Raw genomic sequence first — 13,501 nt, 5'->3', positions numbered from 1 at the left:
CCTCCCCTCCTCCCCCCTGTCTCCCCATTCTTTATTTTCTGTTCGCTCTTGCTTCATAATGCCTCCTAAAAAGAGCACATCTACTGCGCCGAAGAAGTCAGCTGCGAAGACTTCGACGGAAACAAAGACCACTGGTCGACCTAAGAGGAGCGTCACAGAGACCACCAAAACCACTGTGAAGGAAACCAAGTCGCGCAAAATGTCCACTGCTACGACTAAGACGACATCTGCGACCAAGAAGCGCAAGGCCGATGAGGAGGAGGAGCCTAGCGAAACAAAAAAGCCTCGCGTCACGCAACCCCGTCAACTGAAGACGACGAGAGCAGCGAAGCCCAAGTCTAAGGTTGTCATCAATGAGGCACCAAAAACCAAATTAAACGTGTTTGTTTGTGGTGAGGGAAGCTCCGGAGAACTTGGTTTGGGTGCGGCAAAGAACGTTATCGATGTCAAGCGCCCACGTTTGAATAAGCTTCTCAGTGCGGAGGAAGTTGGTGTCGTGCAGGTCGCTGTTGGCGGTATGCACTGCCTCGCTCTCACTCATGACAACAAGATCTTAAGCTGGGGCGTGAACGATCAGGGAGCTTTGGGAAGAGACACCACATGGGATGGCGGCTACAAGGACATGAATGCCAACGACTCTGATTCAGAGGATGATGACAGTGGCCTGAATCCCCACGAGTCCACACCCACTGCGATTCCCGCTAGCGCATTCCCCGAAGGCACTATTTTTGTCGAAGTCGCTACTGGTGATAGCTCTAGTTTTGCCTTGACTGATGACGGTCTGGTCTACGGCTGGGGTACCTTCCGAGTAAGAATTGACTTTTGTCTCATGTCTATGATATTTACTAACGGTGAAGTTAGAGCAACGATGGAATTCTCGGATTTGACGCGACTCACCACGTTCAGATGACCCCCCTCCATATCTCGTCTTTGAAGAAGATCACGCACTTGAGCTGCGGCGCCAACCACGTACTAGCCCTTGGCGACCAAGGTCGCGTGTTCTCCTGGGGCTCAGGCCAACAGAACCAGCTGGGTCGTCGAATTATTGAACGTAATAGACTCAATGGTCTGCAGCCTCGCGAGTTCGGCTTGCCCAAGAACATTGTTCACATCGGTAGTGGCTGCTACCACTCGTTCGCCGTTCACACATCTGGCAAGGTTTTCGCCTGGGGACTGAACAGCTTTGGCGCAACAGCTATCCGCGAGGGTGCCGGTGATTCCGAGGCTGCCATCGTGCATCCCACCCTCGTTGAATCGCTTTCGGGAAGAAATGTCACTCAGATTTGCGGTGGCTCTCACCACTCCCTTGCCAGAACAGCTGATGGCGAATGTTTGGTATGGGGCCGTCTGGACGGCTTTCAAAGCGGTATCAAGGTCGATACACTCTCCACCGAGTCCACTATCAAGGATGAACGTGATCATCCTCGCATCCTGATTGAGCCTACTCCTATCCCCGGCATTAAGGCCAAGAGTGTTGCCGCGAACTCCGATCACTCAATTGCGATTGATACCGAGGGCCGTGCGTGGTCATGGGGCTTCTCAGCCACCTATGCCACCGGCCAAGGAACCCAAGATGACATTGAGGTGGCCACAATCATTGACAACACTGCTGTTCGTGGCAAGCAGCTGAACTGGGCGGGTGCCGGCGGTCAATTCTCTGTTTTTACAGAGGCTGCTAGCACCTAATACGAACTTCTTTTGATGGATGTTCTCTCCTGTACTTTAACATTTAATGGCCCCTTTGATTCAGAGTTGTCTCTTGCGTGAGATATCCAAACCCATTATGCAATCTACCGGCGCCGGCACTTTGCATTTCACTCTGTAAATTGTTAGTATCGTCATATTGCCGTCTTGCTTTTCGAGTTAGTGATGGTGATTCATTTGACCCATCGAGCTGGCTTATATTTCTGAACTCTTACATGCATTGATAGTTTTGCAGTATTGTGGCTCGATAAATTGAGACTGAATGGAATTAATCAATTGCTGCCATCAAATTCTATTGCAAAGGTACCTCTGCATTTACATTCCAAGGTCCTTCATAGCTTCGTATTCAGCGTCGTAGTCATCAAAATCATTAGGTGGTCGTGAAGATGATGCAACTGTATCAGAGGGACAGTCAGCCATCACCTCGTCCTGTTCCCTAAGTAGATCATCTAGATCATCGTCTTCAGGTTCAGGGTAGCTGGTAGATGGTCGTATGCCTTCATCATCTGGAATGAATAGGTCCCCTTCACCAGCCTCGTCTTGGTCTTTGGTAGCTGGAGCATCACCATCACCCAAATGAGTTGCGGTTTTAGGTATCTGTAAACTCTCAAGCATCTCTCGCGTAGGCTCAGAGCTGTCCAAAGGTCTTGGTTTCTCCTCCTCAATCCATTCTCTTCGCATGACTTGAATTCTTTTTGAATGTCCCAGTTTCTCGATCATTGTCAGGCCATCTGCGAATTTCGCTCGTGGGTATAGATCGTCAAGCCATAGCTGATAGAAGTTGAGAAGGCGTGCGGCATCCGAAAACTAACCTCGTTCGTGATTAGTGGGGACAGCCTCCTTGGAACATGTTGGGGAACAAACCTCGTGCCCTTTGCCTTTAAATCTCAGTTTACGTTTTGCAGATTGCCGTAGCTTAGGGATTCCCGCTTGTGATAGTAAACTAGAGTAGTCAGCATCCCCATGCTTGCTGTGGGAGTAGACATGCTCACCGGCTCTCGTCGAGTTTTGCGACAGGTTGTCGTTGCTTTGTGACCTTGACTTCTTCGTCGAGACCAAGACCGAGCGCAGGATCCCCTGCTGTAGCGGGTTTGGTATTGCTAGTCGTGTTTTTATCTAGGACGATCTCATCCAAGCCAACATCGTAATCAAAGAGATCGTTCAAATCATTTGTTGGACTTCCGTGGTCGGAAACGTTCGCGTTGGCCATAGTTCCAACAGAATATGACGTTGGAAATCGGGTCCTTATGTAGTGTATTGGAGCGTCAGACCCTGTCAGTATTGTTGGAAGGTCGTTGGATGCTCAATTGCTATATTGAAGGTGTTCAATGGCTCAAGTGGTAGCTATCAGATGCAATCAATCAGAAGCCGCCTCGACGCGTGACGCGAGTAGCCAGTTCGGTGCGTTCTGATTGGCTGCTGACGATCCTGCCCGCCTTCAATGCGCTATTCCTAATATGGCTAGTGTACCCTCCTCTCGTCCAACTCCCAGAACTTCAACCTCATCTACACAACCAACCCTCACGTTCCAACATGGCGACAGACACCAAGACGGCCATTGTGCCCCCTAAGCGGGCCAACACTGATTACCCCGTATGATTGCCCGCACACCCTCTGAGAATTGCATTTTGCTTCCTTGAGCGCCGCTTGACTCTTGTGCTAATACATCCCACAGTTGATCGACTCCGACCCGTACGATTTACCCCGGATTTTAGAATATTGACATGAGCTCACACAATTGACAGGCATTTGAAGCGAGTATTCGGATATGCCCGGCCTTCGGACTACGCTGTGGCCGGTGGAATGGCCTCAGTTTCCCCCATTGCCTTCTGGGTCATGGAGAGAGTCAGCCCGTCGCATGTGGGCCGTGGTGGCTTTGCGCCCTCCATGCGCCTTGCTACAGCTGTCGGTCTGATCGGTGGTCTTCACGTGCTCTACCAGCGCTCCTGCAGTATGTCAGCCTAGACTCCCGTATGCTTTTGCGAAATTTTAATGTCGCTGCTTACACCTTCGCAGGACGTTTCTACGGCTTCACCGAGAATTTGAGGGAAGTTGAGATGGATACTCGCGAGATGGTCGATAAGGTCAAGAAGGGAGAGCCTTTGTACGGCGCCTCCAAGATGTCATCCTACCTACAAGGTGTCGCAGCCCGGAACTCGCGCTACTCGGAACTCTTCATCCATGTTCTCCCATGGATCAATGTCGTCAACCATGACCAAGTAAGTTGATTCTCTGGCTCATTGGACAGTCCATAATACTGACTGTTTTACAGCATGGTGTCGACACAGCCAAGTACTACCAGCAGGCCGAGCGGGAATTGGAGGCAGAGCGGACTGGCTCCTCATGAATCACCCAGGACAATTGATAGAGAGTCATTCCAGTGCAGACTTGTACACATATCCGCTTTCGTGTGTGTTTTTGGGGCGCAATTGCTATTTACAATACAGATTCCCGTTCTGATCAACCTTGAATGTTTTCATTGGAGAGAACTTGGTAAAGTAATATTCAGTCGTAATAAAGCGCATCATTTTCGAAAAAGTGCACATCTACACCATGGAAGATGCCTCCTTACTGTCATCCTCAAATTGAGTATTCAACTCGCGATTCTTCTTCGGTCTTGGGTTGGGAGCTGGCCTGATGTTAGCGGGTGCTTGGCTTCAAGTCTTTTAAGTCCTGCCTACCTTTCTCGTTCTCCTGTATGTAGAAACGACGGAGCAGCATGATTGCTTCTTTTTCGAATAGACCACCGTACACGGGATATGGTGGGTCAATTGAGGAGCTATGTTGAGTTAGTCTTGCACCGATTCCGAACAGCTTCTGAACAATTTCTGAGCGGACTCACTCGGAATGTAAAGACAGTACACCGCCAGTGCCTCCAAATCGATCATTCGCACAGCCGAAGTAGACACTGCGTATGCGGTACTGTTTCAATGCAGACGCACACATCACACAGGGTTCAACTGTCACATAGAGATCCGTATATTGCAATGCTGACCTGGGGTAGGATTGAAGCATCTCTGCAATCGCTATAAACTCGGCATGCCGGGTACCCTTTGTATGATTAGCGAGTTATCTCATGTGGCAGAACTTTCCACCTAGCGCACATTCATAGATCTATTCGTATCGTTCATGCCAAACCCCACAATCTGATCATTGTGCACCAGAACACAGCCCACAGGGGTTTCGCCTGAGTCAAGTGCCTTTTCGCCCTGTTATCGAAGTCAGCATGAGTTCTCACCGCGTAGGGAGGAGCATCATACCATCAGCAAAGCCTGTCTCATGAAATAGCCATGCCTTGAATCCTCCGCCACCGCGGGGTTAGCCCCTGAACTCCATGGCTGGTATTTGAGGGGTCTCTTGGGTCTGTAATGTTTTTAAGAAGATCTTTCTAGACGGATTGACTGTAGGATAGACTGTAGGCCAGATCCTAGCCCGAAGAGATGAAAAAGACAGAAGGGCAGTAATAGTGGCACCCGAAATTTTGGAGGTCAACCATTTATGGAAATGCTCAAGTCATCCTCATGGGCATTCCTAGTCAACCAAACCCAGCGATTATTCCGAACTCCTAGAAGATAAGTGAAACTGTACGGTCACAAGTATCAACCTTAAAATGGGTGAAAATGTATTTATTACTTACGCGGTAACGGATAAAGGGTGCCTCAGGTGTCGACGACATATCGATTCCGCGTATCTGCACCTCCTTCATGCAACACCTGACATCTGGGTTGCGCACTCTCGTTCTTGATCTTCGCTTGAACATGTGTATCCCATATGGCCGCCGAGGGAGACAATGAAAAGGTCGCCATGTCTGGGAACGGTTGGAGACCTGAGCCCGCCTCGTCGATCCTTGCTGCGCATTTTGCACCGCGTCTTGCCTCCCAAGGACACGATGCTCATCTCACAAGAGAGACTTTCTCACAGCTACGTCAGGAACTTCTCGGTGAAGCTCACAATCAATTACGTGTGGACGAAGATGTCACGGATGTCAACAAACTCATATGCATTGTATTGAAGGCTGGGCTCGATATCAGCCCCAAAAGCAACTCTCAGGAGCAAAATTTAGAAGGGCAAGTACTCGACTGCTTGGACATCATTCAAGCAAGCATTGAGAAATCCCCCCAAGCTCTGTGGGAAACATCTGACCCACTCATCTGGGGTGAGGATATACATGCGCCTCTGTTTTCATGGCTGATTCTACGCCTGATTCGACTTGCCAACATCTGGACATCCGAGATTGTACGTGACAGGATTCAACTTATATGGTCTAGTTTAGTATACTGTGGCCAAAGACAGGCCCGGTCATTGCCAGCAAGCTATGCGGTTGCTGCGTTTCTGCGTGCTTGCACTTCAGGTCTGTTCCTGTCTTCGAATTTAACCTTGGTCAAAACTAACATACTCCGCAGATATCTTGCTCTCCCTTGAAAAGTGTCAATTCAATGATCCCTGGTCGTCACGCCACGAAAATTTGACGATACCCGCAGAAGGGGGAACCCTCATTGAAGACATCGAAAATCTAGGTCTCTCCCCTAGTTTGTGCAGTAACCGTACACTCCTTGGGAATTTTTATCAATCGTTTTCACTAGCCTGCCGATTGCTAGATTCGTTCAGCCCGAATAATGATGTGGTGTCTCGTGCAAAGCACCATGAGTTCAACCTTTCGTGGACGCTGAACGGGTATCATCGTCTGCGAAAGGTCATTCTTGAGTGGCTGCACCTCTTTAGGGCAAAATTAACTCCAGAAGATGAGTCTTTATCTTTACAATACCTGACTTGCTTGCAGCGATGCTGGGTCTCGGGATCCCATACCTCAAGTCTACTTTCAAACACAAGCTTGGTTTCTACATGGTGTCAATTCCTACGTGGAATATTGGGTCTAGATGTTCTATCTCAACTGAATTCTGTTCAAGCCCTTCTCAGTTGCTTCCTAGATGATCTTTCACGGGCAGCAGCCAACTCGAGATCACTGGTCCAACAGTTGAGAGAAGCTCTACCAGCTTTGGGAGATGTTGAATCAGTGCATTTAAACGATCAGCTCTCTGAATCACATCTGTGGAGTTCCTTCCAAACATTACATGCCAAGTTAAAAACACCCCCCGTTGATCCCCCCCGCGGATTCGGACTTCGCCTTCCAGAGACCTGGTGCTTTACCCCAAGATGAGCCAAATGAAAATGCTCGGGCACCGAAGCGGTTATGTCTTCCCGGACTATCTACAGAACCCAACAGCCATGACTTGCTCCAAGTGCTTGGGGGAGAATTGTCCTCTGTTCTTCACTTTGACTGCGGCAAGTCAATATCTGAGCTGCTTGCTGTCATCCAAAAATCGCACAATGAAACTTCCGATCCTCAGAAAATTGTAATGCTGGACATTCTTGGGAAACTCGCATGTGCAGTAACAAGAAAGTTTCAGAACAAGCCTTCTGATATCATAGAACGAAACATCCTCTTTTGCCAAACATGCGATATTGAAACAGGTCCGCACAATGACGCCGACACAACAGAGTGTCCTGATTACGGTGAAATTTGGACATTATTTAATTCCATTCTACCCAGGCTAACCCGCACGCCTGGTCCTCGGATTTCTGCAATGGTTGCTTTGAGACGAATTTTAATGCATGCTCCCAACTCCAATCAGATGCATCTTTCAACTTCCGCTTCTGGTGAGTTCTGTCTGCATTCACTTCGCAGTTCTATCAGGGAATTACGCATTGCGGCTGGACATACTGTGGTGGCATTTGTACGTCCAGGTCTTCCAACAGACGTTCGTCGAGCCAATTTTGTCGCTGTGCTTGAATGGATCAAGAATCTCTCGGGGAAAGACGACATGCCAGTGCAAGAAGCCTGTATCATGACACTTTGTCGGTTAGCCACCGTCTCAGAGGATGAAGAAAAGAACATCATTCTTTTGCGTCTACTGGAGTATCTCGCGCATACAAATCCCTATGTTTGCGCTGTGGCCTATAATGAGCTATCTAAACTTGCACAGTACTTTTCTCTGACACCTGCTGGCCTATTTAGGCCGTACTGGAGAACCCTCTCAGTGACAGTTGTCAAAAACCTTCAATCTCGCCCACATATGGCTGAACAGTTATGTGACTTACTTGGCATGAAAGTGGATGGCTTCCTTCGGCTGACGGAAGTCCATGTCTTGCCTTACTTGGTTCTGACTCGAAAAAGAGACATCATTTGCAGAATTGGGGCTAGCCGCAATGAAGGCGAATCTGCCTTTGATGTCTGCTCGGAGAAAAACAATCTAGCTGCAATTCTTGCTTTCCTCTTATCACAGCAATCAGACAACCCAGAGGCCATGATCATGTCCCTTTTGGCAGAGATAGATCCCGCTTTCAAGGGCCGGACATTGGCAGAGTTGGTTAGAATCGAACCAATTCTTATCACCTGTGATCTGCTGAAAAGTCTCGGTGATGCGGGCGAGCAAAAAAAGGATAGGTTTTATCAGGCTCTTCAACGCCTGGCTACATTCGTTCCACGAAAGATCTCACATGGAACCACGTCAAGAAAGACAGACCTGAGTCACTTCATTGAGGAGCATGTTCTCGGTATTATCACCCAATTCGCAAATGCCATCAACGACTTCCAGGTGAGACAAACTTTGGCAGAGAAGAGACGAAATATCAAAGCTATCGAAGAGATGATCAAAATTGCCCAGGGTCACGTTAGCAGTGCTTTGCCTCAGGTCTGCGCCTGTCTTCGTTCCGCTCTTGAGATCGAGGAATTATGCGACTGTGCATTCTCTGCATGGAAGACTTTGGTCAGCTCACTTACTGAAGAGGACCTTGAGCCCATAATTGACCAAACACTGGCAATTGTGATTAGATACTGGGACAATTTGACCGAAGAGAGCAGAAATCGTGCCTGTCAGCTCATTGATCACATATTGACAAACCATCAGAGTCTTGTGAGAGATACATTCAACACAATGCCTTCACTCGCCTCTATTCCAGAGCTAGCCCCCTTCGATGCCAAGATAAATGATCTCAGGGCTCAAATGGATGTGCGTAGCCAGTTTGTGGCGCTTATACGTCGCTGCCAAAGCGAGAATGCTACCGTCGTCGAACAGGTATTGATGGAATTAGCACCTTTTCTGGCCGCAAACGAGGAATTCCTCCACGACTCTGTTCTCAGTGAACAACCAGATCCTGTGATTGCCCATATGACAAGGTCGCTCTTGGATTGTTGCGTGAAGTTCAACACTACCTCAGACAGCATCACATTGCTGTCAGCGCAATGCTTGGGCCTTGTTGGCTGCCTTGATCCTAATCGAGTAGAGACAATAAAAGAGAAAAAGGACATACTTGTTTTGTCTAACTTCGACAGAATGGAGGAAACTGTCGCCTTTATTCTTTTCTTTCTCCAAAACGTACTGGTGGAGGCATTCTTGTCTGCTTCCAATACCAGAGCTCAAGGGTTTCTAGCATGGGCCATGCAGGGTCTTCTCAAATTCTGCAAACTCAACTCGGTACTTAACCAGCGGTCTCGCGACCTCCAAGGCGACGAAAAGCATCAGCGCTGGATGGAGCTTCCAGAAAGTGTTCGGAACACTCTCACGCCATTTCTCACATCGACGTACACGGTCACCGTTGTCACCAATCATGCCGAAATCAGATATCCCCTGTTTTCTCCCAAGTTGACTCATAGCGAGTGGCTTCGAGCGTTCGTGCAAGACCTTCTACAAACAGGCAATGGAGATAATGCAAAGATGGTCTTCTCCATTTCCAGTCGTGTGGTGAAAGGTCAAGATATCTCTATATCTTCGTTTCTTCTACCCTTCGCGGTTCTGAACCGTGTCGTGGGAGGAACTGAGCAGGAGAAACAGGATCTTCAATGCGAGTTGATGAGAGTCCTTTCTCATCCTGTTCCTGAGACAAACAACAATGCCCGTGAGACCATCATTAGCAGTAGCCAAAGTGTTTTTGAAGTGCTCGATTACCTGTCTAGATGGTTACAAGGAAAGAAGAAGCACCTCAACGGCTTGGCACAAGGATCCAACCATTCGAGTCGTTCCCATAAAGATTTAAGTCGCGACGCGCTCATCGACAAATATTCGTCACAGATCAAGTCTGTTGAAACACTTCTATCTTCCATACCTCCCGAGATCATCTCCAAGCGTGCTGTTGAATGTAAATCATTCTCCAAAGCACTCTTTCATTGGGAGCAGTACATTCGAAAAACCAAATTGCGTGAAGGAGAGCAAGATCGCGGTACCCTTGAGCCTCTGTATCAACGATTACAAGACATTTACAGCCAGATCGATGAGCCGGATGGTATTGAGGGCATCTCAAGCCACTTGTCCGCCTTGAATATTGACCAGCAAGTCCTTGAACATAGGAAAGCAGGGAGATGGGCCACAGCACAGAGTTGGTATGAACTGCAGCTTGAAAAAGAGCCTAACAATGTTGATGCTCAATGGAATCTCGTGACCTGCCTCAAAGAATCCGGTCAACAAGATGCCATCCTGACTCGCTTCGAGGTTCTGAAAGAAAGTGAATCAGCGGCTTCACGATTCCTTCCGTTCGCAGTTGAAGCAACGTGGATCATGGGCAGATGGGATAAGCTAGAAGGATATCTTGGACTGTGTACCGAACAGGGCACTGAGGAGTTCAATGTTGGCATCGGATCGGCTCTTGATGCTCTTCGTCAAAAGAAAACAAGTTCATTCACAGACAAGATCAACGAGCTTAGGCTCAATGTTGCTCGATCGCTGACCACCAATTCAGTGGCGTCACTACAGTCATGCCATGATGACATGCTTCGATTGCATGCATTATCAGAGGTAGAATCTATTGCTAGAGTAGGATCTGGTCGCTCACATTCCGGCTTGCTTGATACACTGGACAGACGGCTGGATGTGTTGGGTGGTTACCTATCTGACAAGCAATATCTTTTGGGACTGAGACGTGCCACCATGGAGCTAGCGTGAGTTACGCCCGAAAGACATTTGAAATTGAACTAATATGTGATACAGTGGTGAATTTGCCGATTCTGACATCTCTGCTGCGTGGCTGACTAGTGCACGTCTCTCACGCAAGGGAAATTTCAGCAGTCAAGCGTATCATTCGATGCTAAATGCTGCACGGTTGAAAGACAGATCTGCTGCTATTGAACATGCGCGACTGCTCTGGAAAGATGGACATCATCGAAAGGCCATTCAGACCCTGGAGGGTGCAATATCTAACAATGAAGCCACCCAGACCACATCCTCTTCTAGTGACGTTGAAGTCATGTCATTCCTTTCGGGCCGCGGACAGCATCAAAATGAATCTACTGCCCTCGCTCATCTCATGCTGGCTAAATGGACAGACAGAGCTGGTCAGACCCATTCTCAGGCCATTGTTCAGAGATACCGAGAAGCTATCAAGCTATACCCAAAGTGGGAAAGGGCGCATTATTATTTGGGAAAGCACTACAACAAGATCCTGGAGTCTGAGAAAGTCAAACCCATGGGAAAGGAGGCCCAGATATATCTAAGTGGAGAAGCAACAAAGCTTGTCATCGACAATTATCTCCGCTCATTGACATACGGGACCAAATATGTTTTTCAAACATTGCCTAAGCTCCTTACGCTCTGGCTTGAACATGCCTTTATTGTTGAACAGCCACTCGATCCCAAAAGGGGCGACAACGAAGATTTCCAGCGACACACAAAAGCCCAAAGACAAAAGAGTCTGGATGAGATGCATGCACAGCTAAAGAAATACATCGAGAAACGACTACAAGCAGCTCTGTTGTTCACAATCCTTCCCCAGGTTGTTGCTCGGATCTGTCACCCCAATAGCACAGTCTACGATCTTTTGACGCGGATTGTTGCCAAAGCGGTTCACAATTTCCCACAGCAGGGTCTCTGGACTGTTCTTGCCGTCGTCAAATCTTCCAATAAGGAGCGAGCTACTAAGGGCTTCACCTGCCTGCAGAAGATTATGGTAGGTAGCTCCTTATTCATCTAGATCACACAATCACTAATTTGCCCAGGATTATGGAAACAAGTCCAAGGGAGAGTCATCCTCGGCGTCGGAAATTCGCCGCATGATAAATCAAGGACAGAAGTTTTCCGAAGAACTACTCCAGCTTTGTCTTGCCAGAGTTGAGAACAAGGTGACCAAGGTTCAATTAGGTCGCAATCTAGGATTCAATCACAAGGTTGCACCCTGTCGGCTGGTGGTTCCTTTCCAGGCGATGTTGATTCCAAGTCTTCCTGCCAGTCAAACCCTCGAATACATTAAAGGATTTAGGGCTTTCCCCGGGATCCAACAACCATCGAGGCCGTTCTCGATGACGCCCAAATCTTGAATTCGCTCCAAAAGCCACGCAAGATTAGCATACGAGGCTCTGATGGGAAGATCTACAATGCGCTGTGCAAACCTAAAGATGATTTGCGCAAGGACCAACGTCTCATGGAATTCAATAACATGATCAACAGGTTTCTCAAGAGAGACGTCGAATCAAGCAAGCGACGCATGTGTGAGTAGTTGTGAATTAGATTCATTCATGACCAAAGCTGAAGCTGGACAGATATCAAAACGTACGCCGTGACGCCTTTGAACGAGGAATGTGGTCTCATCGAGTGGGTTGACAACCTCCGTACACTGAGGGAGATTATCATGAAAGGGCTACGCGAAAGAGGAATCACACCAAACGTAAGCTCATGGGAACCACACCGGGAGTTCTCCTCTATCGATTTACTAACAAGCTCATTAGTACAATGAGATCAGGCACTATTTGGAAGACATCTGCGCCGATCAATCCTTCTCAAAGTTGCCATTGTTTACAACCAAGATCTTGGCCAAGTATGTTCTCACATAACTCTCCTGATCGGTGTTCTATCATACTGACAGGCAACAGGCTTCCCCCAGTTCTCCATGAGTGGTTCATCGAGATGTTCCCCGAGACGGAAGCATGGTTCACAGCCAGACTGCGGTATACACGATCTTCTGCCGTTATGTCCATGGTGGGATATGTCCTCGGGTACGTTAGACCGCTATCCCATTGCTCATTAAAGGCTTCTTATGCATATATCGCTCTATGTTACTAACACACCTTACTACATTGTAGTCTGGGCGATCGACATGGGGAGAATCTCTCATTCGAAGAAGGTACAGGTGGTCTGCTGCATGTCGATTTCAACTGTCTGTTTGACAAAGGTCAAACTTTCGAAAAGCCCGAGGTGGTACCATTCCGACTGACCCATAACATGGTGGATGCGTTTGGCGCTTATGGATACAATGGTGGGTTTGGGTGGAAGCTCGATGCTGGTTCTATGCTAATCCTAGAGGTAATAGGCCCCTTCAGGCGAACCTGTGAAATCACTCTCAGTCTTTTACGACAGAACGAGGACGCTTTGATGACTGTTCTCGAGACCTTTTTGCACGATCCAACAACAGATTTCATTGGCAAGAGAGTGAGTAAATTCGAATTGATGCCTCCATGAGTTGTGGCTAACATGTATCTTTTCCCACCTCAGCGCCGCACCCATGTCAATGTTCCCGATACACCAGCTGGTGTTTTGGAGGACGTGCGGAACAAACTTCGCGGCTACATGTCTAAACAGCCTATTGCCCTTTCCGTGGATGGTCAAGTGGACGAGTTGATTATGCAGGCAACAGACCAGAAGAAGCTGGCGTCGATGTATATCGGATGGTGTTCGTTCTTCTGAGTTGTCAACACAATGCCGCTGTTTTGATCCATAGTCGAGAAATGCGTTTAGGCAGTCTACGGAAATTGAGAGATGACATGAAAAAGTTTACTTTTTTTGATTCGGGTGCTGCTTCATAACACTGGTTGCTT

General features: G+C 48.1%; 5 protein-coding genes across 5 annotated transcripts; 3 read left to right on the top strand and 2 right to left on the bottom strand.

The window, feature by feature from the left end:
- Nucleotides 1-58: 58 nt before the first annotated feature.
- On the top strand, nucleotides 59-1,686 carry N7511_002838 (RCC1 domain-containing protein; the record flags this gene model as incomplete). Its single annotated transcript, XM_057125263.1, has 2 exons — nucleotides 59-808; nucleotides 862-1,686. 2 exons carry the CDS (start codon nucleotides 59-61, stop codon nucleotides 1,684-1,686), a joined length of 1,575 nt encoding a protein of 524 aa, XP_056987422.1.
- Nucleotides 1,687-2,019: 333 nt separating this feature from the next.
- On the bottom strand, nucleotides 2,020-2,914 carry N7511_002837 (Chromosome segregation in meiosis protein 3; the record flags this gene model as incomplete). The annotated part of the gene is made up of 3 exons (XM_057125262.1): nucleotides 2,020-2,511; nucleotides 2,569-2,647; nucleotides 2,697-2,914. 3 exons carry the CDS (start codon nucleotides 2,912-2,914, stop codon nucleotides 2,020-2,022), a joined length of 789 nt encoding a protein of 262 aa, XP_056987421.1.
- Nucleotides 2,915-3,237: 323 nt separating this feature from the next.
- On the top strand, nucleotides 3,238-4,051 carry N7511_002836 (putative NADH-ubiquinone oxidoreductase 21 kDa subunit; the record flags this gene model as incomplete). The annotated part of the gene is made up of 5 exons (XM_057125261.1): nucleotides 3,238-3,297; nucleotides 3,380-3,396; nucleotides 3,450-3,655; nucleotides 3,721-3,923; nucleotides 3,977-4,051. 5 exons carry the CDS (start codon nucleotides 3,238-3,240, stop codon nucleotides 4,049-4,051), a joined length of 561 nt encoding a protein of 186 aa, XP_056987420.1.
- Nucleotides 4,052-4,250: 199 nt separating this feature from the next.
- On the bottom strand, nucleotides 4,251-4,985 carry N7511_002835 (nucleoside deaminase; the record flags this gene model as incomplete). The annotated part of the gene is made up of 5 exons (XM_057125260.1): nucleotides 4,251-4,333; nucleotides 4,386-4,483; nucleotides 4,547-4,755; nucleotides 4,809-4,913; nucleotides 4,965-4,985. 5 exons carry the CDS (start codon nucleotides 4,983-4,985, stop codon nucleotides 4,251-4,253), a joined length of 516 nt encoding a protein of 171 aa, XP_056987419.1.
- A 490-nt stretch (nucleotides 4,986-5,475) lies between these two features.
- On the top strand, nucleotides 5,476-13,370 carry atrA (protein kinase MEC1; the record flags this gene model as incomplete). The annotated part of the gene is made up of 11 exons (XM_057125259.1): nucleotides 5,476-6,055; nucleotides 6,108-6,799; nucleotides 6,837-10,636; nucleotides 10,686-11,640; nucleotides 11,690-11,875; nucleotides 11,950-12,178; nucleotides 12,230-12,354; nucleotides 12,416-12,504; nucleotides 12,560-12,682; nucleotides 12,770-13,115; nucleotides 13,179-13,370. The coding sequence occupies 11 exons, from the start codon at nucleotides 5,476-5,478 to the stop codon at nucleotides 13,368-13,370; spliced, it is 7,317 nt and encodes a 2,438-aa protein (XP_056987418.1).
- Nucleotides 13,371-13,501: the final 131 nt, after the last annotated feature.

This window comes from Penicillium nucicola (assembly GCF_028828085.1).
Source record: "Penicillium nucicola strain IBT 29836 chromosome Unknown utg000002l, whole genome shotgun sequence".
NCBI classification, from domain to species: Eukaryota; Fungi; Ascomycota; class Eurotiomycetes; order Eurotiales; family Aspergillaceae; genus Penicillium; species Penicillium nucicola.
The sequence above is the reverse complement of the archived record's forward strand: the minus strand, read 5'-3'. Positions and strand labels throughout refer to the sequence as shown.